The sequence below is a fragment of the Suricata suricatta genome, chromosome X (assembly GCF_006229205.1).
Source record: "Suricata suricatta isolate VVHF042 chromosome X, meerkat_22Aug2017_6uvM2_HiC, whole genome shotgun sequence".
Lineage (NCBI taxonomy): Eukaryota > Metazoa > Chordata > Mammalia > Carnivora > Herpestidae > Suricata > Suricata suricatta.
In genome coordinates, this window is record NC_043717.1 from 47682731 (window position 1) to 47708630 (window position 25900).

General features: G+C 39.0%; 1 protein-coding gene across 8 annotated transcripts in view; it reads left to right on the forward strand.

The window, feature by feature from the left end:
- Positions 1-12605: 12605 nt before the first annotated feature.
- Positions 12606-25900, forward strand: part of HEPH (hephaestin) — a 129578-nt gene continuing 116283 nt past the window's right edge. For all 8 annotated transcript variants that reach the window (XM_029930284.1, XM_029930289.1, XM_029930290.1 and 5 more), the window contains exons 1-5: positions 12606-12781; positions 15723-15967; positions 20242-20454; positions 21568-21750; positions 23045-23299. In XM_029930284.1, the coding sequence (XP_029786144.1) occupies positions 12606-12781; positions 15723-15967; positions 20242-20454; positions 21568-21750; positions 23045-23299 (1072 nt within the window). The remainder of the gene's footprint in view (positions 12782-15722; positions 15968-20241; positions 20455-21567; positions 21751-23044; positions 23300-25900) is intronic.

The following is a 25900-nucleotide window of genomic DNA, read 5'->3' on the forward strand; positions in this document are numbered from 1 at the left end:
GACATCCAGTCGCATGGTAGATATTTCTCTATCTGAAGGTGTCTTCAGGTTTAAGGTGAGTCTCTTGTAGACATCAAATAGATGGATTTTGGTTTTTGATCCATTCTGCTACCCTGTATTATTAGATTAAGGATTAGATTAAGGAACAACTATCTGGATGGTAAGAGGTGATCTAAGCACAGCAGTGCATGAATGTTGGTCTTTCCTAGTTTCCAGGGGGAATGGGAGAAAAGAAGGAAATAAGATAATAGAAAAGAGAAAACAAGAGGAAAAATTAAAAAAGTAAAAATATTAAGAAAAGAAAGAAAAAAAACAATTAAAAGTATTAAGCAAAAACAGCAGCTCTCCAAAGTTGATGGGCATGGTTGGGTCTCAGGATCTGCTCTCTGAAGCCCCGTCTTAGTGGATTCTGGGAGAAGATTGGCGGCGTCCCAAACCCCACTAAGACCATGCATTGCCAGCCACTCTCTTGAGTCCAACCTCATTGTGCCTCAGGTGGGTCTAATGTTTCTGTTTTCTAAGTTCTGCCAGGTTTCTAAGTTCTAGCCCAGGCACCTTGACATTGCCACCGCATTAAATATCTTCATTGAGCGGGAGGCTTTCTGGCCGGGATTGAGTAGGGGGATTGTGAAACCAGTTTTTTTCCCCTGGCTCCGCCTGAGGTCAGCAAGCTGATGGGCACAAGGAGAACAAGTTTCCTGAGGGGGACAGTTTTCTCTCTGTGCCCAATGGCTCTCAGTCCTGGGCGAGGTCTCCCCTCTTCAGAGATTACACTACGAGTGATTCAGTCTCTACTTCTCTTCCACTGGTTTCTCTGCTGCCCTGCTTGGGGGTCCCACGTGCAGCTCTCTGCGGATCTGTGCACCTCTGGATACGGCACCCTGTGTGCGGATCTGTTTGGTTCTGTGCACCTCTGGACACACGGCTTTCTGCGGGCCTAGCGCCAAACCTCTGGGTGCTTTGCCTCCTGGCTCTGCTCTGGGCCAGCGCTCCCTCCCCCAAAGTTTCTGGTCCCAGTTCGCACTCACTCAGGCATCCTTGTGGCTGTTGTCAATAAGGGGTCTGTGTGCGCACCTCCATTCTTGGAGATTAGAAGGCTGTGGCTTTTAATTCTTCTCAGTTTAATAATTGAGGGCAGGTAGAGGTAATGGGGCTCCTTACTTCTCCACCATCTTGCCCCCTCTCCCCATCCAATGAGATTGTTTTTGTTTGTGATTAATTCTTTTATGTATTTGGGTGCTCCAGAATTCAGTGCAGTGATTCTCACACTAGATAGTGAGGGACCCTGTGAACCTCTCATCTAGCCATCCAGGGCCACATCTTTGTGACTATCCATACAGAGTTAACCTGGAAATATTAGGGGAATTGATGAATGGATGGATTAGTGACAGAATTTGAAACTTAAAGGATCTTTCTTTCTTTTTTGTTATTGAAGTATAATTAACATACAGTGTTATATTACTTTCAGGTATACACTGTAATGATTCAACAATTCTAAACATTGCTCAGTGCTCATCAAGTTAAGTGTACTCTTGACCCCCTTTTTCTGTTTCATCCTTTCCCTCAGCCACCTCCCCTCTGGAAACCAACAGTTTGTTCTCTGTATTTAAGAGTCTATTTTTTTAAACCTTTTGTTTGGTTGGTTGGTTTCTTAAATTTATCATATGAAATAAATCATATGGTATTTGTCTTTCTCTGACTGACTTACTTCACTTAGCATTATAGACGTTAGGTCCATCCATGTTATTGCAAATAGCAAGATATCATTTTTCCTAAGGCTAAGTAGTATTCATTGTATTTACACATACATACCAAGTCTTTCTAATCCATTCATCTATCAACGGATACTTAGGTTGCTTTCATATATTGGTTATTGTAATAATAATGTTGCAATAAACATAAGGGTGACTATGTCTTTTCAAATTAGTGTTTTCATTTTCTTAGGGTAAATACCCAGTAGTGAAATTACTACTAATTACTATTACTAGTAAAATAGGTATTTTATTTTTATTTTTATTCTTTAAATATTTATTTTTTGGGAGAATGCAAATGAAGGAAAGATAGAGAGTGGTGGACAGAGGATCCAAAGTGGGCTCCACACTGACAGGCTGACAGCAGCAAGCCTGAGGTGGGGCTCGAACCCACAAACTGCAAGATCATGATCCAAGCCAAAGTTAGACATTTGACTGACAGAGCCACCCAGGTGCCCCTATTTTTATTTTTTGAGGCAACTCTATACTGTTTTCCATAGTGGCTGCACCAATTTGCATTCCCACCAAGGGTCTATGAGGGTTCTTTTCTCTACAGATCTTCTCCAACATTTGTCATTTCTTGGATTTTGATTTTAGCTATTCTGACTGGTGTGAGGTGATATCCCACTGTGGTTTTAATTTGCATTTCCCTGATGATGGGTGATGTTGAGCATATTTTCATATGTCTTTAGCCATCTATATGTCTTCTTTTGAAGAATTTATATTCAGGTCCTCTGCCCATTTTAAAATCATATTATTTGTGTTTTTTGGGGGGGGTTTGGTTTTGAGTTGTATAAATTCTTTATATATTTTGGATATTAATCCCTTCCTGGATATATTATTTATAAATATTTCTCCCATTCAATAGGTTGCTTTTTTTGTTTTGATATTTAAGGGACTTTAAAATACATTCTGGTCTTTTGTTTCTCAAATGTGCTTTTAGAACCATTAAGGTTCTTTGCTGGTGCTCCAGGTTTAAGCAAATTGCCTGGGTGTTCAGCCATACAAGTGGACAAGTCCCTGTGTCCCCTTTAGATCTGACCATTTTCTTTCTTTCTCCTAGCCTAACCAGAAAACCTACACTTTTATATTGCATAGGTAGTGGGGGGTTTACTATAAGATTCTGTTTGGGAAATAGTTTTGCTGCCAAAAATAATTTTGAAAAATGACAAATCTAGACCACCTTCTTCATTTTACAGGTGAGGTACTGAGTCCCATAAAGAAAAAATCATTTGTCCATGATTATCTATGTTTTCTTTAGTAATATAAGTAGAGCTTAAAAACAGCTTTCTTGAAATATTCTTTTTTAACCATTAATTAGAACAATTTGTTATCTAAGAATAATTTAGATTAATTTATTGAAAAATTTGAAGTAATAACTTATTTTTTGGAATTTATTTTTTGCCAGATACTATGCTAAATAGTTCATATGTATAATTTATTTCAGTTTTCATAAAAGCCTTATGAAATAGGTACTATTATTATGTTCAATTTTTCAGAGGTAAAACTGAGGTTTAGAAGGATTTAGTGACTTTTCCAAGGCCATAGACTCATGAAGTTGTAGAGTTGGAATTTCAATCCAGAATGGCAGATTCTAGTTTCTGTGCTCTTAATAAGTTGCAAGTGTTTATATTTCAAAGCAGTCTATAGCAGGGTTATTCAAACTACAGCTTGTGGGCCAAATCTGTCCTGCTTCTTGTTTCTTAAATTAACTTTTATTGGTTCACGGATATATCCAATGTGCTGCAATGGCCTATTGTAGTACTTATGACAGAGATATTTCTGGATATTTATTTGGAGAGATATTTATTCAAATAAAATATTTACTAACTGGCCCTTTACTGAAACAGTTTACCAACTTCTATCTATAGGTATCAACTTAAGCATTTTATTTGGTGTCTTCTAAAGAAAGACACCAGAAATATGCCTAGGACTTGCAGAAGAGGTAGGCATTGTGTGCCCTGCAGTAAATTGCTGAATGACTAATACAAGCTCAAAAACCTAGCCTCTCTAGCCTCCCCCAGCCTTCATTGTGTTGACTTAAGTGTGTCTATATGACCTGTTTCTTATTGTCGTTTATGAGTCAGACCAGAGGTCTTATCCCTTCCACTCCCTGTCATAAATGCCTTAGAGCCTGGACTTGGATCTCAGCTTAATGGGTTTGATCCCCACCTTCCTCCTTTAACTCCAAGGTCTACATTTGTGCCAAGTAGGGAAAGAGGCAGATAACCCTAAGGGCTGCTGTGGCCTGATACAGCTTCCTTTGATCACTAAGTATTTCTGAAGGAACTGTAGCTTGTGACTCTACCCTTCTCCTTGTCAGTTGCTTCTACTTGGCTAAGCCTGGAGTGCAGTCTGTGGGGGCAGCACCTACTTGTCTAGGCATTCTTAAACACCTCCACTGGTTTATGACCCAGACTTTGCCCCACCAGCTCAGTCTTTGAAAGTCCTCCTCCCTGGACCCTGCTCCAGACACTTTGAATCCAGGAGAGAAAGATGTGTCAAGCCTGCCTAGAGAACAGCATCTGCTTCTAGCCCAGATCTCATCACAAAGTAAGGATACTAAGTGGTGGAACCACCATCATACCTGTCTCCTTCCTGTACCTGGTTCTGTTGGGTAGATGCAGTCTTTTCCAAAGAGACATGGAGTTCTCTGGCTTTTCTCCACAAATTACTCAGTACCCGTTCTTGCTTTGCCTTTTTGAAGACTTTTTCTCTTCTACTCTTAATATAAAGAATAAGATGTCTCTATGGAATCCCAGATATGTAATTTGTAGAGATGAACGGGTCTGTATCTAGTTCTAGACCTTTGTTATGCAAATGGGAAACTATAGCCAGGAGAAAAGAGGAGACTGAGCCAAGGACAAATGGCTGATTACTTCCAGAGCAAACCAGGGCTGGAACTTAGGGCACTTGACTGAGGCTAGTCACTTTCCACTACCCTCTCTTTCAGCAGGGACAAGAATGGCCTTTGGTTTTTCAAAAAGAATCCACACTCTTGTTTCACTTGGAAATTTTAGGGCCCATTTACTCTTTTTTAAGTTTTTTTAAAATTTAATATTTCTGATTATTCTGGGTCTTCTTAGATTTTAGGATGTTGACCTATCTTATAGCTACATTGGTCTCCTTCATGGAAAAATGTTGGTAATATAGTCCTGGGTTTTCACTCTAGGAGTTCCTAGAAATTGCAGAGGCAGAACTAATGTACGTTAAAAAAAAATCTAGGGGCACCTGGGTGGCTCAGTTGGTTAAGCCTCTGACTTCAGGTCAGGTCATGATCTTGCAGTTCAGGGTTCAAGCCCCATGTTGGGTTCCATGCTCATAGATCAGAGCCTGAAGCCTGCTTCAGATTCTGTGTCTCCCTCTCTCTATGCCCCCCACCCTGACTCATGCTCTCTCTCATGCACTCTTTCACTCTTTCAAAAATAAATAAACATTAAGGAAAAAAATTTTAAAAAATCTATCAGTGACTGGTAGACAGCAGGAACATAAATTTGAAGTCACTTATCTCCTCTCAAAAAGGTTCTCTATTTCTCCCCATAGCAGGACAGTGCAGTAGTGTGGTGGCTAAAAGTTTAGACAGACCCAGTAAAACTCCCACCTCAACTTTTACTTCCTAACTGACCTTAAGTTACTTACCCTCTCAGAGACCTGTTCTCTTCAGTTGTAAAATAAGAATAAAAGCAACTGTTTCACCCGGATAATCATGAGACTTAAAGAATGCATGTAAAGTGGTTAGCCTAAGGCTTGACATGTAGAAAGCTTTTTGTTTTATTACCAGTTTCATTTTTCTCTATTACCAAGCAACAATGGCTTCAGAATAACAGATATGGCTGATAACTGTGCTTCACAGCAGGAAGGAAACAAATTGGTGGTAGTGGGCCCTATCCACATCTAATAATCCTTTCGAAGGGCTCCATTTCTGAAATAGAGCTGCTAGAATCTGTGAGCTTGACTGGCCACACTGGCAGTGTATTATCCTCCTCTTTTCAGCAAAAGACCAACTTCCAAGCTTCAGCAAAAATGTAGCCTATCTCCTGTGATTCCTCCTCAGATCCTAACCAGGATTTGGAAAATGCCCGGATATGGTCAAAGAACCATCTAGTGTTTTGTCCCAAACCAGAAGAAACAAGATATTCTGATATAAGGCTCCCAGCGCTGCCCCTTTTTCTGTCCACCCTATCCCAGTCTCACCAGCCAAATTGGTACCTTGGACTTAATTTATAAGAAAAGCTCTGTAACCAGGATACTGACTGAACAGTACTGACTGTCTATCTCTGGGGTCTGCAGTGAAGCACGGGGCTGCTAACATGAATATGAAAGGGTTTACTCTAGCAAAGGTAAGCTTTCTTTCTTTTCTTTTCTTTTCAAGCCCTACCTCACCTTCATTTCTTTGAAAAACGATTATTTGTAGTTGTTGGCCCCTGGGAGAGAAAGTCCATGGCAGAGAAGTTGGAGAGAGCTTGACTGAGTGTGCAGGGAAGTTAAAATAAACATTAGGCTCCTTTCATTCCTTTGGCCAAAATGACCAGGACCACACTGTTTTAACTGCTTCAGGGATAGTCATGGAGTTGTAGAAAAGTAGTTAATTTTCTTGTTGAAATAATGCTAGTCCTCTGTCTTACACATTGAGGAGTTGAGTTTATTGAGGTGATGGATCTGAAGAATACATAAGTGGGAATCTCAAACGCTTATAAACAACCACTTGGTTTCATGTTTTGAGACCCAGGTTGGCATAGAATAAGCCAATAAATGATAGCTGAACTAAACTATCAGCTTAAAATCTAAATTCTTTTGCATACTTAGTGTCTAAATAGTAGAAATACTTTAGAAAACATGTTTTCAAATTCTGGCTTTGCCAGTAATTGGCTGGTTGACTTTGAATAAATCCCTTCACTTCTCTGGCTTCAGTCTTTTGTATATCACATCAAGGAGTTGAAAAAAGGTGGTTTCTAAAAATCTTTATGGATGTACAAATCTATAATGCATTCAGTCTTTTTACAGAGCATTTATTGTATTCCAAGCACTTTGTTAGGGTCTAAAATCCATAGATTTGTTTGAATTTAAAATAATCCTGTGAGATAAATATTCTTATTTTTGGATGAGAAAACTGAAGCCCAGGGAGGTAAAAGTGATTTGTTGAAAGGTCACATAGCTATTACATGCAAGAGAAAGGATTTGATGCTAGGTTTCTAATGTCATATTAGTTTGATTTCTATGATATCACAATTGGGGTATGAGGAAATAAAGCAGTCTTATTACTACAAATGCAAATATGTAGTGGAATCATATTGTCCCAGGAATGGTATAATGGTGATATGCTGGACATTCCTGACAGACTGGGGTATCAGGAATCTTAGATTCTAGTACCAGCTCTCAGGACGCTGAGTCCCTTCCTCTTTGGGCCTCAATTTTCCCACCTCTGAAAAGCTACGATACAGTGGTAATGATTAAAGAATAATACAAATTGTATTTGTACTATCTGTAACCCTTTAGGCTTTTAACACTCTCTTCATTTTCCATTCCAGAAAAGAAAGGCTTATATCGATTGAAAGTGAGAAAATCCTTATATGGAAACTATTTTTTTTTTAGTTTTTATTAAAATTCCAGTTAGTTAATATACAGTGTAATACTAGTTTCAGGTGTACAATTTAGTGATTCAACAGTTCCATACAACACCTGGTGCTCATCACAGGTGCACAAGTGTACTCCTTAATCCCCATCTCCTATTTCACCCATTGCCCCATGAATTCCCCTCTAGTAACTATCAGGTTATTTTTTATAGTCTAGAGTCTGTTTCTTGGTTTGCTTCTCTCTGTCTTTCTCTCTCTGTTTCTTCCTTCACTCATTTGTTTTGTTTTGAGTTACAGAGTGAATAAAAAACATTAAACCTTTAAAAATGAGAGACTTTTGAATACTGAAAACAAACTGAGGGCTGAAGGGGGAGGAGGTAAGGGGAAGGGGCTGATGGTCACAGGAGGGCACTTGTGGGGAAGAGCACTGGAAACCAACTTGACAATAAACTATAAAAAAAAAAAACAGAGAACCAAAAGTTCAACCTTGACAGAGGGTTCCATTAGGAAGGCTGCTGAGATTAAGACAGGCTGCCAAGAGTAGCTCAGCATTCCTGTGTTCAACTGAGTGATCCTTTCACCCTAGAATGAGCCTGTCCAGCCCACTGTAGCCCAATGCAGAAAGAGAGATGAAGGGAGAGAAAAGAGCATTGTCTCATTAAAGGAACAACTTGCAAATTCTGGGGAAAACAATGCTGTCCTGGGTAATGAGGACCAGGCCCACATGATAGTGAGATGATAGGAAGATAAGGTAAAGGAAGGAAAGGCTAGATGAGCTTCTCCTTAAGGCTATTTTCAAGTATATATTAATTAAACTATGTCTAATTCCAATTAACCCAAAAATTCATTCACCCTTTCTCTCTCTCTCTTTCTCCATATCCATCTCTTTATCTCTCCCTCTCCTCCTTTGGGCACCTCTTCATTCTGCTTTTTTTTTGTTTGTTTGTTTCGTTGTTTTCTTTTCTTTATTTACTTTTTCTTCTATTTCTTTTCTTTTTTCCTTTCTCCCAGGACTCCTGCTCACCTTATCTATTTTATTTGTTTTTTTACCTTTCCCTCTTATTTTCCTTCTCAGTCTGGCCTTTCTTTAAGACTTCCTCCTATGGGCTTGGCTGAGAGAAAATAGCCCTACCCAAGTGAAAAGTTTACATAGGGTTTTACATCCTTTATCTCACTAGACTTTTATAACAAACTTATGAGGAACCCAAAGGAGATTCTCCATTTAAGAAATCACCTCTGTTTATAGCTCAGTATATTAGGTGACTTGCTCAATGTTATACAACTAATACACGATGATTCCAGAACAAGATCCCATTTTTTTTCTAGGATATGAAAACTTTAAGTTTTACTATTAAATACTCAAGTGATACTTAAAGAGTTTTATGGGTTTTCCCTTTCTTCTGTTCTTATAGTGTACTGTAAAAACAAATTAAAAATGACAACAATAACAACAACAAATGCAGCTTTGGGAAGAAAAAGAGGACTAGTCAGTGTGTTAGAAACAAAGAAAACTAATATTTATCAGGTGCTTATTAAGTACTCAATGCTATCTCATTCAAACACAACTGAAAACAGTACTCAAACCCAAGTTTATCTGACTCAAAAGTTTTTATTTTTTTCTTTATATCATGTTGCTTCCAAAGACACTAATCTCAGCCATATGCATATACATGTACATGTATGCTTAGTATGTATTACTGTGTATAGAAACTTATGAGTGTGTACATGTTGTAGGTATCTATAAAATGTTAATGCTTCATGATCCTGGCAAGTTTCATTTTTAAACCTGTTTCTAATCTATAATAATAATAGCCATTAATGGTTTTTGATTATTGACTTGTGCACTTGATCACTTTTTTGTGTCCAATGAACTTATATATTTTAATTCATTTAATCTTCAAAGCTACTCAGAGATGTAACTAATAGTATTAATTCAATTTCAAAAATGAAAACACTATGTCTAGAGAAATGAAGCAGTTTATCAAATCACAGAGCTTGGAAAAGTGGAGCTAGGATTTTGTTTAGGTAGTCTGATTGCAAAACCTGTGCACGGGATGCAAAATGGGGAAGACAATTCTTATCTCACAAAAGTTTGAAATTAACAAGATGGCAGATATAAAAACCATGCTGTACAGTGCGAAGTGCTAGGCAAATGTTAGCATTTTTCCCCAGGATTTATTGTCTAGCTCTTTTGGTCATTAGTCACCACCTTTGAATGCTGAAGATCTGTACTGGTTTATTTATAGAATATTTTCACACTTATTATGTGTTTCCCTCATTGTGAAACCCTTACCTGGGGGCAGTTTTCTCTCTAGTTAAGTGAGTTTAAGGCACAACAGCTGTGCTGGCATCTTTGTTTAAACAAGGTCTATGTTATATCCAGACTTTTTGAACTAGGTCGCTCCCTTCCTTTTGAGCATTCCAAAGCATTTGTATGACCATTTGTGGTATCATATGTAGACCCATGTAAATGCACCTGTGTTTCATCAGTGAATGTGAGTATTGGCAGTGTAAGAGCTTAAAAGGACATTTTGAGAGCTCTTTATGTAAAACATTTTTTGTAGTTCTGCAATTTGCATTTTATTATATTCTCAAATATTCATGACCCCACAAAGGTAGTGAGCATATAGTGCAGCTCTATTATTTTATAGCTAGGGAAACTTAGACTCATTAAGGTGATGTAACTTGCCTAAAGTCACTCTTTTAATCAGTGGAAAATTTGAACCAGACTCAACTGGTGGCAAAACGTATGGTTTGTGTCAATTTACAGCACTCTAGCAGTAGCTGTTTATGGTATATCACCATTTGTGGCAATAGATAAACAAAAACTTATAAGACATGACATCCATCTCCAAAGAATTTATAGTCAAAACTGGGAAATAAAAAAGTTCGTGAGGCAGCTCAATTGGATGTTATAGAGAGTAATTGGTCTTTCAGAGAACACTGGTATAGAGAGACTGCAAAGAGCCTTCTGGGGAAGTTAGGATTTAAGCCGGCCTTTAGAGTAGAAATATAGACCATATGGTGTGTGGGGAGACAGTAAGGATAAAAAACAACAACAACTGTAGCGGTGGGGGGGGAGGAGAAGGAGAAGGAAACCAACAGTTACTTTCTTTTATGTTCTAAACCCTAATTGTACTGGGTCACTTTCATGCAAGTTTTTGAAATTTACTTCTCCAATATTGATATTATTACACATATTTAATAGGTAGAGAAAACAAGTTTAGTGTGGTTAAATATTACCCAAGGCTATACAACTGGTCAGTGGGAGACCACCAGAAACTAGTCCTCCTCTGTATCAAGGGCTTTCTACCAAATGATAAATGGAGATTGGGAATTAACACTTGGGCCACTGCTATGTGTGGAAGGGCCTGAGATTTTGTAGAGAAGTCTATTAGTCTGTTTATTAACCAAGGTAAATACCTAGAGCTAGCCAGAATAAATATCTGAGAATTTTCTATCCATATATGAGTCTGTGCATATGTTTGATTTTCTATTTTTGATTAACAGTCCTTATCTCATGAGTTTAGGACTAAGATTTAGTGAAATAATTTATATAAACCACTGAACATGGTGTTTAGTATATAGTAACTTCTCAATAAATGGTAGTTTCCATAATTATTATAATAATCATAAATGATATCAGTTCAGTGTATCTCTTCCAATATGAGTATGTATGTCTGCTTCTAGAAGTGATTATAACTACATGTATTTGCATATTTCAGAGTGTACAGGGCTTTTAGAGATATGGTTATAGATTTGGCATATTCATGTTCTCTGTATATATGTATGTGAGTGTGCAAGTATATTCTGTGGAAGGTGGTATAGTACAGTGATTAAGAATATAGACATTGGAGTCATACTTTCTGGGCTCAACCCTACTCAACTGATTGTTAATGAGGTGACCTTGTTCAAATTACTTTACACGTCTATAGTTCCTTTTCCCATAATATAGGGATAATAATGGAATATGCTTCATAGTGTGAGGATTAAAAGATTTAATCTACACAAATATATAGCATAGTGTTGACTATTATGCACATTCAATAAATACCAATTATTATTATTATGAAAGTACAAAGGCTCTGTGTGACAGTGTTGTTTTTGTGTGTAGATGCAAGTGTGTGCATTTCTGCTTTTAGATAAGATTCCAACACTTATGTATGTGTATTTATATTATTGTCTGTGTTTCTGAGTTTAACTGTAGCTGTGTTTGGTATGACTGAATGTTTCATCCCACCCCCAGCAAGTCTAACCTCTTTGCTGATGTACTGGAATGAAAGCCTAGAGGTTTTCTTTCTGACTCTGACTAAGGATTGGCCCAATAAAAAGGGTTTGTGCATAGTAGAGAACAAGCAGAGAACATTTCTTCTGAGAAGTTAATATTTTCCTCACATATTCTCATTTGTTTTGTTTCATTTTCACTTTTTTGAAGCATAACATATATGCAGAAAAGTGCACAAATGCTATGTTCATAGCTCAATATATTTTCACAAACTGAATACACCCATGTAACCAGTATGTAGATCAAGATACATAGCATTACTTAGAAGCTTTTATCATCTTCCTTTCTTAGTCACTTATCCCTTCCTAAAGGGTAAACACTATCTTGACTTCTAACAGGCTACTTTTGTACTTTACATAAATGAAATCATATAGCATAAATCTTTTTCTCTGGTTTCTAGTGTCTTGTTTCTTTCTGTAACATTACATTTGTGAGAGACATCCATATTTTTATGTGTAGTTGTAGTTTGTTCATTATTGCTATACTGAATTCCATTGTATGAATAAAATACAATTTAGTCATTCATACTAATGTTCATGGACATTTAATTATTATTTATTTTTAAACACAATTCAAAGAGGACAGGAAGTGGCAACAATGAAAAAAGAAGCAGAGGGAGAATTGGTGACGTGACTTAGGTACTGAGTGAGTCAGTGGCCCAATCAGGCTTCTGGTACCTGTTACCTGCTTATTGGGCCAGAGTACATTCTTCCTTTTACACTATCGAAAGAACTGTATCCAGATTTCTAATCTGAAAGATGTGATACATAATTATAAGTGACTTTCTAACTTTGCTCTCCAAAGTCCAATGTACAGAGATCATTGAATATTTCTTGAATTGAAAGGGATCAGGTAAGGGAGAGATCCTGGGCTAATTTTTTTCCTCAGGCACTTGGTTTGGCTCTTGTCTTTTTAATTTTCCAGACAACACCCTTTTGTTTTCTTTCTTTCTTTCTTTCATACCAGCAGCTATTCATTTGCCTGTTTCCCAGAGTTATGTGGACCATGAAACCAGACCATCTCTTCTGGGCTCTGTTGTTGATGCAACCTTTGTGTCCACTACTGACTGATGGGGCCACTCGAGTCTACTACTTGGGGATCCTGGATGTGCAGTGGAACTATGCTCCCAAGGGAAGGAATGTCATCATGAACCAGCCTCTGGACAATGATACGTATGTTTAATCATTTGTGCAATTATAGCCGGAGTGGGGGGCAACATTGGGGTCAGGAGGTCGCCTTTTGAAGACTTTTTTTCAGGGCATGTTTAGCCAGCTCCTGATCTCCATGGCCATGCACCTAGTGGCACTTTTCCTGGTAAGATGGCTAGTTGACTCAGGAGCCAAAATCCTATATGGAATCTGCTTTTCCATACTGAGGTACCCCAACATTTTTAGATTCCTAAAGGTAATTCCATATTCTCTTGATTCTAAAATTATATCTGCAATGCTTTCAAAGGAGAAAGAAACAAAAAATATACAGTACTTATAAGATGTGTATGATGTAACCATGCTTCCATAGGTCAGTGGAACTCTATCGATTTCAGATATGTGAAAATTTGAAAAATTATGGTGATCCTCAGAATCAGGTAAATAGCAGCAATGGCTATCACTCTGCAACACTTTCTCTATGACAGTAAGCATACTAAAATTTACATACTTTGTCTCACCTAATTATCACAAAAGCTCTAAGACATGAGTATAAATATCCTCATCTTATAGATGCGAAAACTGAAATTCAGGGAGATCAAGTGACCTGCCTAAGTCTCACAGCTAGTAAATGGAAAAGCTGGAATTAAAGCCCAGGTAAAGTGGATACAAAGTTTGTACATCTTCTCGTTATGCTACCTTTCACAGTTCCATAAGATTAACCTCTTTTTTAATGATTATTTTTAAGAGAGAGAGAGTGTGAGCAAGGGAGGGGCAGAAAGAGAGGGAGACACAGAATCAGAAGCAGGTTCCAGGCTCTGAGCTGTCAGCGCATGTCGTGTCCTGTCACTCACCCCACGTTGGGGGCCACTTGTCCGGGTCCCTTGCCCCAGCCGGCAGGGCGGTAAATCTTCCCGGGTTCGTTCCTGAGGGAGGGAGAGAGAAATAGGGCAGGAGGGAGACGCAGACAGTGGAGACAACACATGGTTTCTGATCAAGCCTCTTCTTTATTGAGAAAACACCGTATCTTATAAAGGTTTCGAGGCGGGAAAACAAGGCAGCTGACCTAGGTCGGTTGCTAGGAAACAGGGTTAAGGGATTAAGGCTGGAGTAAAAGAGGAACCAAACTAAGGTTTTTAGCACAGCACTGAAGGGCCGATACCACCCTGTCTGTAGGCGATTGATCTTTGTTCTTCTGGCTTCTCCTGACAGGGAGTGGTGCTCCCCTGCCTATTTTTGTAACTCCCCTCAGGGAGTGACATTTCCGGCTAGCAAATGGCCAAGCAGCTGAATCTTTGCAGCTTCCCACAAGCGCAGAGCCCAACATGGGGTTTGAACCCATAAACTGTGAGATCATGACTTGAGCTGAAGTCAGCCACTCAGCTGACTGAGCCACCCAGGCTCCCTGAGATTAACTTTTTTTCAAATCTTAGAGCCTTGAAGATGCTCCACAAATACCTGCTGGGGAAAAAAGATGCTTTTATGAACTTTAGTCACTTTGTCTCCCCAAAGTCTCAGAATTTTTAAAAGTTGATTGTAATATCATAGGACTCTCTAAGAAGAATTAAGGTAAGAATAGCTGCTATCTTTTTTTTTTTTTTTTTTTTTTTTTTTTTTTGTCAAACCACCTTCCTACCCCTCCATTTTTGGAGTAACAATCTTTTTATTAAAGGTGTCCTTGAAGGAAAATTTTATTATCTTCCATCCCCAGTACACTGAAATAATAGTTAACATTTATTAAGCTGTTACTATTTTCCAGGCACTGTCCTAAACTCTTTATGTATTTTAAATTTTTTAGTCACCAGTATTGACTGTCCAAGTTGGGTACTATGATTATGTCCATTTTATGATGGGGAAAATGTTAATAAAGAAGTTAACTAACTTGGGGTGCCTGGGTGGCTCAGTCAGTTAAGCACCCAACTCTTTACTTTGTCTCAAGTCATGATCTCACAGTTCATGAGTTTGAGCCCTGCATCAGACTCTGTGCTGACAGTGCAGAGCCTGCTTGGGATTCAGTCTCCCTCTGACTCTTACCCCCCCACCACTTGCTATCTCTCTCTCAAACTAAATAAAAATAAACTTAAAAAAAGAATCTGAGTAACTTTCTCAAGGTTCCACAAATTTGGAAGTTACAGTATGGGCAGTATGGGAATAATCTGCCTCCAAAGCTTGTGATCTTAACCATTATGCTAGAAGACCTCTCATATACAGCAAGATGACTCAAGGTCAGGCCATATGTATTGGGAGTTGATCACTTAAAAAGAGTCAGCCCATTGTTGATTGCCTCTTCATTACTATATAATAGGTTGAACTGTGTGAAATTGCTCTTTTTGTAGTTTAAAAGTGATCAAATATCAGCAATTTTATATAGTTTAATTTTGGAAATAGTTTATTGTCAAATCGGTTTCCATATAACACGCAGTGCTTCTCCCCACAAGTGCCCCTCACCATGACCATCACCCCCTCCTTCTCTCCCCCTCCCCCTTCAGTCCATGGTTCATTTTCAGTATTTAATAGTCTCCCTTGATCTGTGTCTCTCTCTCTCCCCAACTCTCTTTCCCCCTTCCCCTCCCTATGGTCCTCTGTTAGGTTTCTCCTGTTAGACCTATGAGTGCAAACATATGGTATCTGTCCTTCTCTGCCTGACTTATTTCGCTTAGCATGACACCCTCAAGGTCCATCCACTTTGCTACAAATGGCCATATTTCATTCTTCCTCATTGCCATATAGTACTCCATTGTGTATATATACCACATCTTCTTGATCCATTCATCAATTGATGGACATTTAATGCTTCACATTGTCTAACAGTTAGATTCTAACCTAAACTTTCTGTGTTTTGATAAGTACAATCACATTTTCTCTTGAACAAAAATAGACATTTTTGGTCAGCTTCCTCTGGAAAAGAGCTCTCCAGATGTTTAAAGACTGTGGCAAAATTGTACATTTTTCTTTTCTTTCTTCACAGAGTAGCTTCCAGCTTCTTAAAATCTGACAAGAACCGGATAGGGAGTAGCTACAAGAAGACCATCTATAAGGAATACAGAGATGGCTCTTATATGGATGAAATAGCCCAGCCTACGTGGCTGGGCTTCTTGGGGCCTGTGTTGCAGGCTGAGGTGGGAGATGTCATCCTTATCCACTTGAAGAATTTTGCTACTCGTCCTTACACTATCCACCCCCATGGTGTTTTCTATGAGAAGGACTCAGAAGGTAAATCAGACCACCCTTTTTTTCTCTTATACACAACAAATACTGCATTGCTTTTACTGCCATTTGAGAGAGAGGAGCTGGGAATGAGAATATTTAATCTTCTTACTGATCTGAGTTGGCAAGGTAGGTATATAGAGATTCAATCTGCCTTTTATCATAAAGAATTACTTGAATAACAGTTTTTCAAATTTTCATTTAAATTCTAGTTAGTTAACATATGATATAACATTGATTTCAGGAGTAGAATCTAGTGGTTTATCTCTTACATATAATATCCAGTGCTCATCAAAACAAGTACCCTGCATAATATACATAAAATATTTAAGGGGCACCTGGGTGGCTCAGTCAGTTAAGCCTCTAACTTCAGCTCAGGTCATGATAGCAAAGTCCACGAGTTCTAGCCCTGAGTTGTGCTCTGTGCTGACAGCTCAGAGACTGAAGCCTGCTTCAGGTTCTGTATCTCCGTCTCTCTGTGCCCCTCCCCTGCTTTTGCGCTCTCTCTCTCTCTCTCTCTCTCTCTCCCACTTCTGAAAAATAAATAAACATTAAAAGAAATTTGGAAAAAATATTTGTGCTTTGTTAAGAGAAGTGTGCTGCAAATTCAAGGGAATATTATTCTAGTGTCACAGTCTTCTTTCTTTCTGCATCCTCATACCACATTTAATATAATTTACATATGTTTAATTTACATATATGTTGAGGTGGGTTTTACTTGACTAGTTAACATATCATATTTTGTAAACATTTAACATTTATAATTTTAATTTTATTATTTTACCTTAACACTTTGAACAACACAGCCTTTCTTCTGAATCTTAAATAATTCCATAAGCCCTTGAAAAGCTCTGACTGGGGCTCCTGGGTGGCTCAGTCAGTTGAGTGTCCAGCTTTGGCTCAGGTCATGATCTCACAGCTCGTGGGTTTGAGCCCTGCATCAGGATCTGTGCTGACAGCTACCTCAGAGCCTGACTTCGGATTCTTTGTGTCTCTCTCTCTCTCTGACTCTCCCCTGCTCATGCTCTATCTCTCTCTCTCTCTCAAAAATAAATAAAAATATTTAAAAAATAAAAAAAATTTAAAAAAAGAAAAGCTCAGTGTCTGTCAGGTACTGTGACCATGGGTTTATTTATTTATTTAAAAAAAAGTTCAATTTATTTATTTAAACTCAAGTTAGTTAACACAGAGTGTAATATTGGTTTCAGAAGTAGAATCCAGTAATTCATCACTTACATATAACACCCAGTGCTCATCCCAGTACAGTGTCGCAGTCTTCTGAAAGGCCCGATTTTCTTCTTAAGAGGAAGTTCAGTTTACTAATCTGTATCCCCCATCCAATGGCCTATGACAATGACACAACAGTGAGCGATGGGAGTAGAAGAGAATCAGGTTTTGACCGATCCATTAACTCCCTGAATCACCTTGGGCAAGTTACTTTTCCAGAGTTTTCTCTTCCATAAAATGTGTAAGTGGACCAACTGATCATTAAGTTAGTTTCATTAAAAAAAGTAATTCTAATATAGTTAAAATTCAGTGTTATATTAGTTTTGGACATACAATACAGTTATTCAACACTTCCATACATCACCTAGTACTCATCACAAGTGTCCTCCTTAATCCCCATCACTTATTTAAACCATCTCCCCCTACCTCCCCTCTGATAACCATCAATTTGTTCTTTATAGTTATGAGTCTGTTTCTTGGTTTGTTCCCCTCCCCAGTTTTTTCTTTTGCTTGTTTGTCTTGTGTCTTAAATTCCACATATGAGTGAAATCACATGGTATTTATTTGTCTTTCTCTGACTGAATGACTTTGCTTAACATAATACTCTACATCTCTATCCATGTCATTGCAAATGGTGAGATTTCATTCTTTTTTATGGCAGAATAATCCATTGCATTTATCTATCAATCATCTATTTGCCATATCTTCTTTATCCATCCATCAATGGATGGACACTTGGGCTGCTTTCATGTCTTGACTATTGTAAGTAATGCTACTATAAACATAGGGTGCATGTATCACTTTGAATTCATGTTTTTGCTCTGCTCTAGAGGAAGGGGATTGGTCCGTACAGTGTTGGGACCTTTAAGACTTCAAATTTTGAATCCCATCCACGCGCCGAAGAAAAAACACAGGAGAGGTGTGGCGCAATGTGAGCTGACTGACCTTGCTATTCTGTGACCGTTGCCTGAACAGTGGGGGATGTGAGATCCCCTGTCTGGGGACAAGAGATTGGGGTGGTGCCATTTCTCCCCCAACACCAACACAATGGGACTTCAGAGCAGCACAGCAGCCCTCAGTGGAGGCCGGACATATACTAAACCCCACTCCCCTGGGCCTGGCAACTGCATATTTACTGGAATAAGACTAACTTTGAGCTAGCTCAGCAGGCCTCTCTAGAAAACCAGTATAGGCAGCACCCCACATGCACCAAATGTACTGAAAATTGAGTGCTTCAAACATACTTGCAGTTCTGTTGGAAATCATTCCAGACTTATTTTTTTCTTCCTGTTGTTTTCTTTTTTTTTTTCTTTTGTAATCATAGTTTCTTGTTTGTTTCATTTCCTTTTCTGTTCTTTTTTTTAAATCAGGCTTCTTTTTTCTTTTCTTTGTCTTTTTCCTCCCCACCCCCCTGTTTCTTTTTCTCTAGAATCAGCTGTATAGTTTTTTAATTCCTTTACCATTTCTTTTTTTGCGAATCAGGTGTTTTCCTTCCAGGTTTATTTTAACAGACAAATCAAAGCACTCTTAGTTAAAGGCCCAAACAAACACTTCCCACTGCAAGAAAACAGGAGCTCTGCAGAGGACTGACCAGTGGGAAAGAGCAGGCAAAACATAACAACTGAGTGCACACAAGATATACCATATACTTCCTGAAGTGCCATGCCCTGGACAGTGTATGACCCCTTTTTAATATAGCAGTGCTCTCAGACTCAGGAAACATAACAAGCTTTTAAAACATGCAAAAGACGGAAAGTTAGCCAAAATGACAAGACAGAGGAATTCTTCCCAAAAGAAAGGTCAAGAAGAAATCACAGCCAGGGAGTTGCTTAAACCTGATATAAGCAATACATCTGAACACGTGTTTAAAACAACTCTCATAAGACTGGGCTTGAAAAAACCCTTACTGCAGAAATCAAAGACCTAAAAACTAGTGAGGCTGAAATAAAAATGCTATAACTGAGACACAAAACTGACTGGATATAGTCACAATGAGGATGGAAGAAGCAGAGGAGAGAATAGGTGTTACAGAAGATAGAATTGTGCAAAATAACGAAGCTGAAAATAAGAGGGAAAGAAAACTATTAGATCATGAGGGGAGACTCAGGGAACTTAGTGACTCCATAAAATGAAACAATACCTGTATTATAAGAGTCCCAGAGGAAGATGAAAGGGAAAAAGGGGTCAGAAGTTTATTCGAACAAATTATAGTTGAGGACTTTCCTAATGTGGGGATGGAAAAAGACATTCAAGTTCAAAAGACACAAAGAACTCCCCTCAAAATCAGCAAAACCAGGTCAATAGCATGACATATCATAGTGAAACTTACAAAATGCAAAACTAAGAGAGAATTCTGAAAGCAGCTAAGGACACATATATGGTTAGGATTGGACCTGTCCACTGAAACTTGGCAAGCCAAGCTGGACTGGCAGGAAATATTTAACGTGCTGAATGAGAAAAGTATGCAGCCAAAAATTCTTTATATAGCAAGGCTGTCATTCAGAATAGAAGAGATAAAGAGTTTCTCAGTGTTTTTTTTCTTTTCCTCCTCATCCTCTTCCTCCTCCTCTTCCTCCTCCTTCATAGATTCCCAGTAGTGTGATTACTGAATCATATGGTAGCTCTGTTTTTAATATTTTTAGGAACTTCAGTTATCTTTAGATTAAAATTTTATAATTGTCTGCTTTCTATTTCCCAAATAGTGCCTGAAGAGGGGATGGTGGGGGGCGGAGATTCTGTGTTCTTTCTTGCTTCTATGCCATTGACTTTGAACTAGGATATTATTAGATCAGGCTGTGCAGCACTTCTCCACAGCAATAGCTCCACTATTAGATCAGGCTGGCCACAGCTCCTTATCCAATGTCAGGCACCTTGCCAGGTTCTGGAAGGTTGATATAAGGTCTGTGGTTCTTTGGCTGGATATTACTTGAACGTGTGCCCTCTTCAGGTTGTGAGGACCATTGTCTCATATATCAGTCCTCTCTTTGCTTCTATATCTGTTAGGTTCCTTCTTACTCACCCTGAGACTGGGCATGTGCAATTTCATTTTCTAGGTTCCCTATACCCAGATGGCTCTTCTGGTCAGCTAAAAGCTGATGACTTTGTTCCCCCGGGAGGCAGCCACATTTACAACTGGACCATTCCAGAAGGCCACGCACCCACTGATGCTGACCCAGCATGCCTCACCTGGATCTACCATTCTCATGTAGATGCTCCACGAGACATTGCTACTGGGCTCATTGGACCCCTTATCACTTGTAAAAGAGGTACAGGTCCCATGGGTGAGCAATTGAGATGTGGTGTGGGATATCTACAGGAAGCAGTGAGTGTGTTGGATCACTTACATATTAAACAGCAACCTGAAGAAGTGTTAATTCAACACCATTATTTATAATCAGGAATAAACCGTGCTAAACTTTCTTTCCACTGTTTTTTTCAATTTCATTACCTTTTTAAAAACTTCAGGGGCATTTGGGTGGTTCAGTTGGTTAAGCATCCAACACTAGCTCAAGTTATGATCTCGTAGTTTGTGACTTCAAGCGTTATTATCAGGTTCTGTGCTGACAGTTGGGAGCCTGGAGCCTGCTTCAGATTCCATGTCTCCTTCTCTCTCTGTCCCTCGCCCCCCACTCTCTCTCTCAAAAAAAATATTAAAAAATAACATTTCTAATTTTTTCTTACTTCATTTTAAAATGTTGAATTAGTAATGATGGGAATAAAATTACATAAAAGTAAGGTTTGCGATAACAGTTTAAGTGTGATTAGTATCAAAAGTGGAGCCATTAGGATTTGAGGAGAACTGGGAACTTGGTTGGAAGTATGGTATGTTTAAGTATTGTCAGGCCCAGAAGACCTGGGTGTTGCAGGTATATGCTCAGAGTAAGGCCCTAGGTTGAAAACAGGCAAGGATGGTGGGTGGGAATTATTCTAGATCCTATATGCCCAACCATAAAGTTCTAGGCTCAACTGAATTGCGTCTAACTGGGGAAAGAGAAACTTGGGAATTGAAATTAGCAAAAAAGTGGTGCCTAAGTGGCTCAGTCAGTTAAGCATCTAACCGTTGATTTCAGCTTAGGTCATGATCTCATTCATGGTTTGTCAGTTTGAGCCCCATGATGGGCTCTGTGCTGACAGTGCAGATTCTTCTTGAGATCCTTTCTTCCCCCCCGCCCCTCCCTCACTTGCTTTCTCTAAAAATAAACATAAACATTAAAAATTGGAAAAAAGGAAATTATCAGCAAAAAACCTTTTCTGCTTTCCTGTTGCCAACAGACTCTTAAGTCAACCTCTCTTGCCATTTCTTTCTTATGAGTACCAATTGCAGGTTACTCTTGCTAAGAAAAGGGTGTGTTCAAGGGCATCTTTCTTTCTTATTCTAGGAACACTGGATGGGAATTCTCCTCCTCAGCGGAAGGATGTGGACAGTTATTTCTTCCTGCTCTTCAGTGTGGTAGATGAGAACCTTAGCTGGCATATTGATGAGAACATTGTCACTTATTGCTCAGACCCTGCCTCAGTAGACAAAGAAGATGAGGGCTTTCAGGAAAGCAATAGGATGCATGGTGAGCTGGGAGAGGGTGGCCACACCATGACACTGAAGACTGATGGAGGGTTTCTACTGGGCCTAGCATTTGATTGGTACTTTCACATATCTGGTTCTTTTTATTTATTTATTTATCTATTTTTTATGTTTTTTATATATTTTTGAGAGACAGAGACAGCGCGAGCAGGGGAGGGTCAGAGAGAGATGGAGACACAGAATCTGAAGCAGGCTCCAGGCTCTGAGCTAGCTGTCAGCACAGAGCCCGACACGGGGCTCAAACCCACAAACTGTGAGATCATGACCTGAGCCGAAGCCAAACGCTTAACTGACTGAGCCACACAAGCGCCCCATATCTGATTCTTTTTAATTCTGACAAGAACTTAAAAAAGTAGGTGCCTTTCCCCTGTTTTACCTATGAGGAAACTGAGGCTCCAGGATTACATAACAGATAAACTGTATAGCTAAAATTCCAACATTTATCTGTCTGACTGCACAGGCTGTGCTCTTGCACTTGGATGCCCTGGCTTCTAATGTAGAATAGCCTAGGTTATCGATTCCAAAGTCATGTACCAAATGCTCAGTCACTCAGGATGAGGGTTGCCTACTGATAAAATTAGTCAACATTTCTTTGTCCTAAAAAGGATAGAAAAGTTACACACTTTGTGGGGAAAAATAGTTTGTTATGAGGGAGTTGATAATTTTAATTAAATTTAAAACAAATTAAAGACACAAAAGCCCTGAGTCATGGTGAGATAACTGATTATAGTAATAGAAACAAATTGCTTTTCTTTTTGTTTAATTAAGAAAGAGATTTACTTCCCTTTGGTACCAGAGATCGTCTCAAACCCAGAAAGTCCCAAGGGGAGGAGGAAACTTAGATGGAAGATGTAGAAATGGTTTGAACAGTTCAAATTTTTCTTTGGTGTTACACCAATTGCTTTTGACAACCATGGCAATTGTCTTGTGGAAATTACCAAAAGCAATTGTCCTGGAAGGAAAGAATAGCTTGCAAATAAACCCCATTCCATAGAAAACTTCTTCAGATTTCTGGATTGGCTCTGTGGCCTTGGGAGAGAAATAACTTTACTTCTCTGAGTGTTGGTTTTCTCATCGTTTACTTGAGATAAATGATATCTGCTTATTTTCCAGGGTTGTTTGTGAGATTTTAAATGAAATAAAGCATATGGTCAACACAGTCTGCTTTTTAAATAATTCATTTAAATGTTATCTATAATTATTGTCAGATGGCAAACCTTCTCCTATTAGCCTGTTCTTTCCTAACTCTGATATTTTCTTTGGATTTTCATTTGCAGCAATCAATGGCTTTGTCTTTGGGAACTTACCAGATCTAACCATGTGTGCACAGAAGCCTGTGGCCTGGCACTTGTTTGGCATGGGCAATGAAGTAGATGTCCACACAGCTTTCTTCCATGGACAGATACTGACCATCCGGGGCCATCGCACTGATGTGGCTCACATCTTTCCAGCCACCTTTGTGACTGCTGAGATGGTGCCTCAGGAGCCTGGCACCTGGTTGATTAGCTGTCAAGTAAATAGTCACTTGCAAGGTGAGATTCAACATCTCTGTCCCTTGAAGTATAGAAGGGAGATGGCATTCATGATCATCAGGAGTCTGGAGCCATAAGATAGGTCTTTCAGAAGGGACAGTTAGGTATAAAGAATGAAATACTAAACTAGAATTCTGGGACCTATCCAGGGCTTTCCCTAGATCAGCTGTTAAAACTTGCTCTCCTTTGCTCAGAATTCTAAGGAATTATGACCTGGAGTAATTTGCAGCTGATTGAACAGGGAGTGAAGGAGAGATTACAGAAGAGTAAGGCTTCTTCAGGAATTCATAGAGTACTGTGAGAAAGTAGTGATGCCTTAGTTGGGACCCAATAGTAATAGGGGTAGGAGATTTGGTTTTCAGAGGGAACATTGTTAATGACATAGTGCATTGAGGAGCATCAAAGGAGAGGAGGAATATATGAGAAAATGAAAAGAACACTAGATGAGTGATTAAAGGTTTGAGTTATTGTCTCACCTCTGTGAAAAACTTACTGTATGGCTTTGGAAAAGTGCCTTCCCATGTATAGACCTCATTTTCCACATCTACAAAATGAGGGATTTGTTGGTATAAATAATGTCTAAGATCCTTGCTAGCTCTTTCTTTTTTTTTTCTTTTCCTTTCACTTTTTATTTAAATTCTAGTAGTTAACATATTAGTTAACATATAGTAAAATATTTAACTCTCACTTTCTAGAATTATTTGATATATGATAAATAAGGTGGATCTCAGGAAGGTAATATGAGTATCTGAAAGTAGATTTGAGTAGGTGAGAAGTTATAGACTAGAAAGATAATGAGTCTGTGGTAGTAGGTGTGACCAACAGAGAACACTTACCCATGCTACATTATCCATGGCCTTCCCTCAGTCCCAAACATTCCTGGGTAAGAATACTCTGGTTTCTCTTCAGATCATATAAATCTTTTGTCTTTTACCAAACATTCCTGGGTAAGAGAGCATAAATGTAGATGGAGATTAGGGATCCAGCACAATAGTGAAACAAGAATGGGTCATAGGGCCAGCCAGAAAAGCCTGAATTTGAATCCTGGTTTTACCATTTGCTTGATTAGCTTTGGTTGGGCTCATATAACTTCTCTGAGAGAAGAAAATGAGCTTTCCCATTTGCAGTTAAAAGATAGGATTTATAGGGGGGCCTTGGTGGCTCAGTCGGTTAAGAATCTGAATTTGGCTCAGGTCATGATCTCGTGGTTCATGGGTTCAAACCCTGTGTCAGGCTCTGTGCTGACAGCTAGGTCAGAGCCTGGAGCCTGTCTTAGGATTCTGTGTCTCCCTCTCTTTGACCTTCCCCTGCTCGCTCTCTCTCTCTCTCTCTCTCTCTCTCTCTCTCTCAAAAGTAAATAAAACATTTAAACAATTTAAAAAAGATAGATTATAAATCTCAGTTTCACCACTGACTAGCTGTGTAATTTGGGACATGTTTTTTATCTTCTCTAATTCTTAATTTCTTCATATGCAGAAGGGTACATTAAAAGTCTGTTTTACATGATTTTTTTTAATTTATAATAGTTTATTGTCAAATTGGTTTCCATATGACACCCAGTGCTTCTGCCCACAAGTGCGCCCCTCCATGACCATCTCCTCCTTCCTCCCTCCCCTCCCCCTTCAGGCCTTGGTTCGTTTTGAGTATTCAAGAGTCTCTCATGATTTGTGTCCCTCTCTCCCCAACACTTTTTCCCCCTTCCCCTCCCCACGGTCCTCTGTTATGTTTCTCCTGTAAGACCTATGAGTGCAAACATACGGTATCTGTCCTTCTCCACCTGACTTATTTCGCTTAGCATGACACCCTCGAGGTCCATCCACTTTGCTACAAATGGCCATATTTCATTCTTTTGCATTTCCATGTAGTACTCCATTGTATATATATATACCACATCTTCTTGATCCATTCATCAGGTGATGGGCATTTAGGCTCTTCCCATGATTTGGCTATTGTAGAAAGTGCCGCTATGAACATTGGGGTACATGTGCTCCTATGCATCAGCACTTCTGTATCCCCTGGGTAAATCTCTAGCAGTGCTATTGCAGGGTCATAGGGGAGTTCTATCAATAGTTTTTGAGGATCCTCCACACTGTTTTTGAGAGCAGCTGCACCAGTTTACATTCCCACCAACAGTGTGGGAGGGTGTCTGGCTCTCCACATCCATGCCAGCATCTATAGTCTCTTGATTTGTTCATTTTAGCCACTCTGACTGGCTTGCGGAAGTATGTCATTGTGATTTTGATTTGTATTTCCCTGATGATGAGTGACGCTGAACATCGTTTCATGTGCCTGTAGGCCATCTGGATGTCCTCTTTGGAGAAGTGTCTATTCAGGTCTTCTGCCCATTTCTTCACTGGGTTATTTTGTTTTTGGGTGTGGAGTTTAGTGAGTTCCTTATAGATTTTGGATAATATCCCTTTATCTGATATGTCATTTGCTACTATCTTTCCCCATTCTGTCGGTTTCCTATGAGTTTTTCTTATTGTTTTCCTTTGCATTGCAGAAGCTTTTTATCTTGTTGAGGTCCCAAAAGTTCATTTTTGTTATTGATTCCCTTGCCTTTGGGGATGTGTCGAGGAGGAAATTGCTGTGACTGAGGTT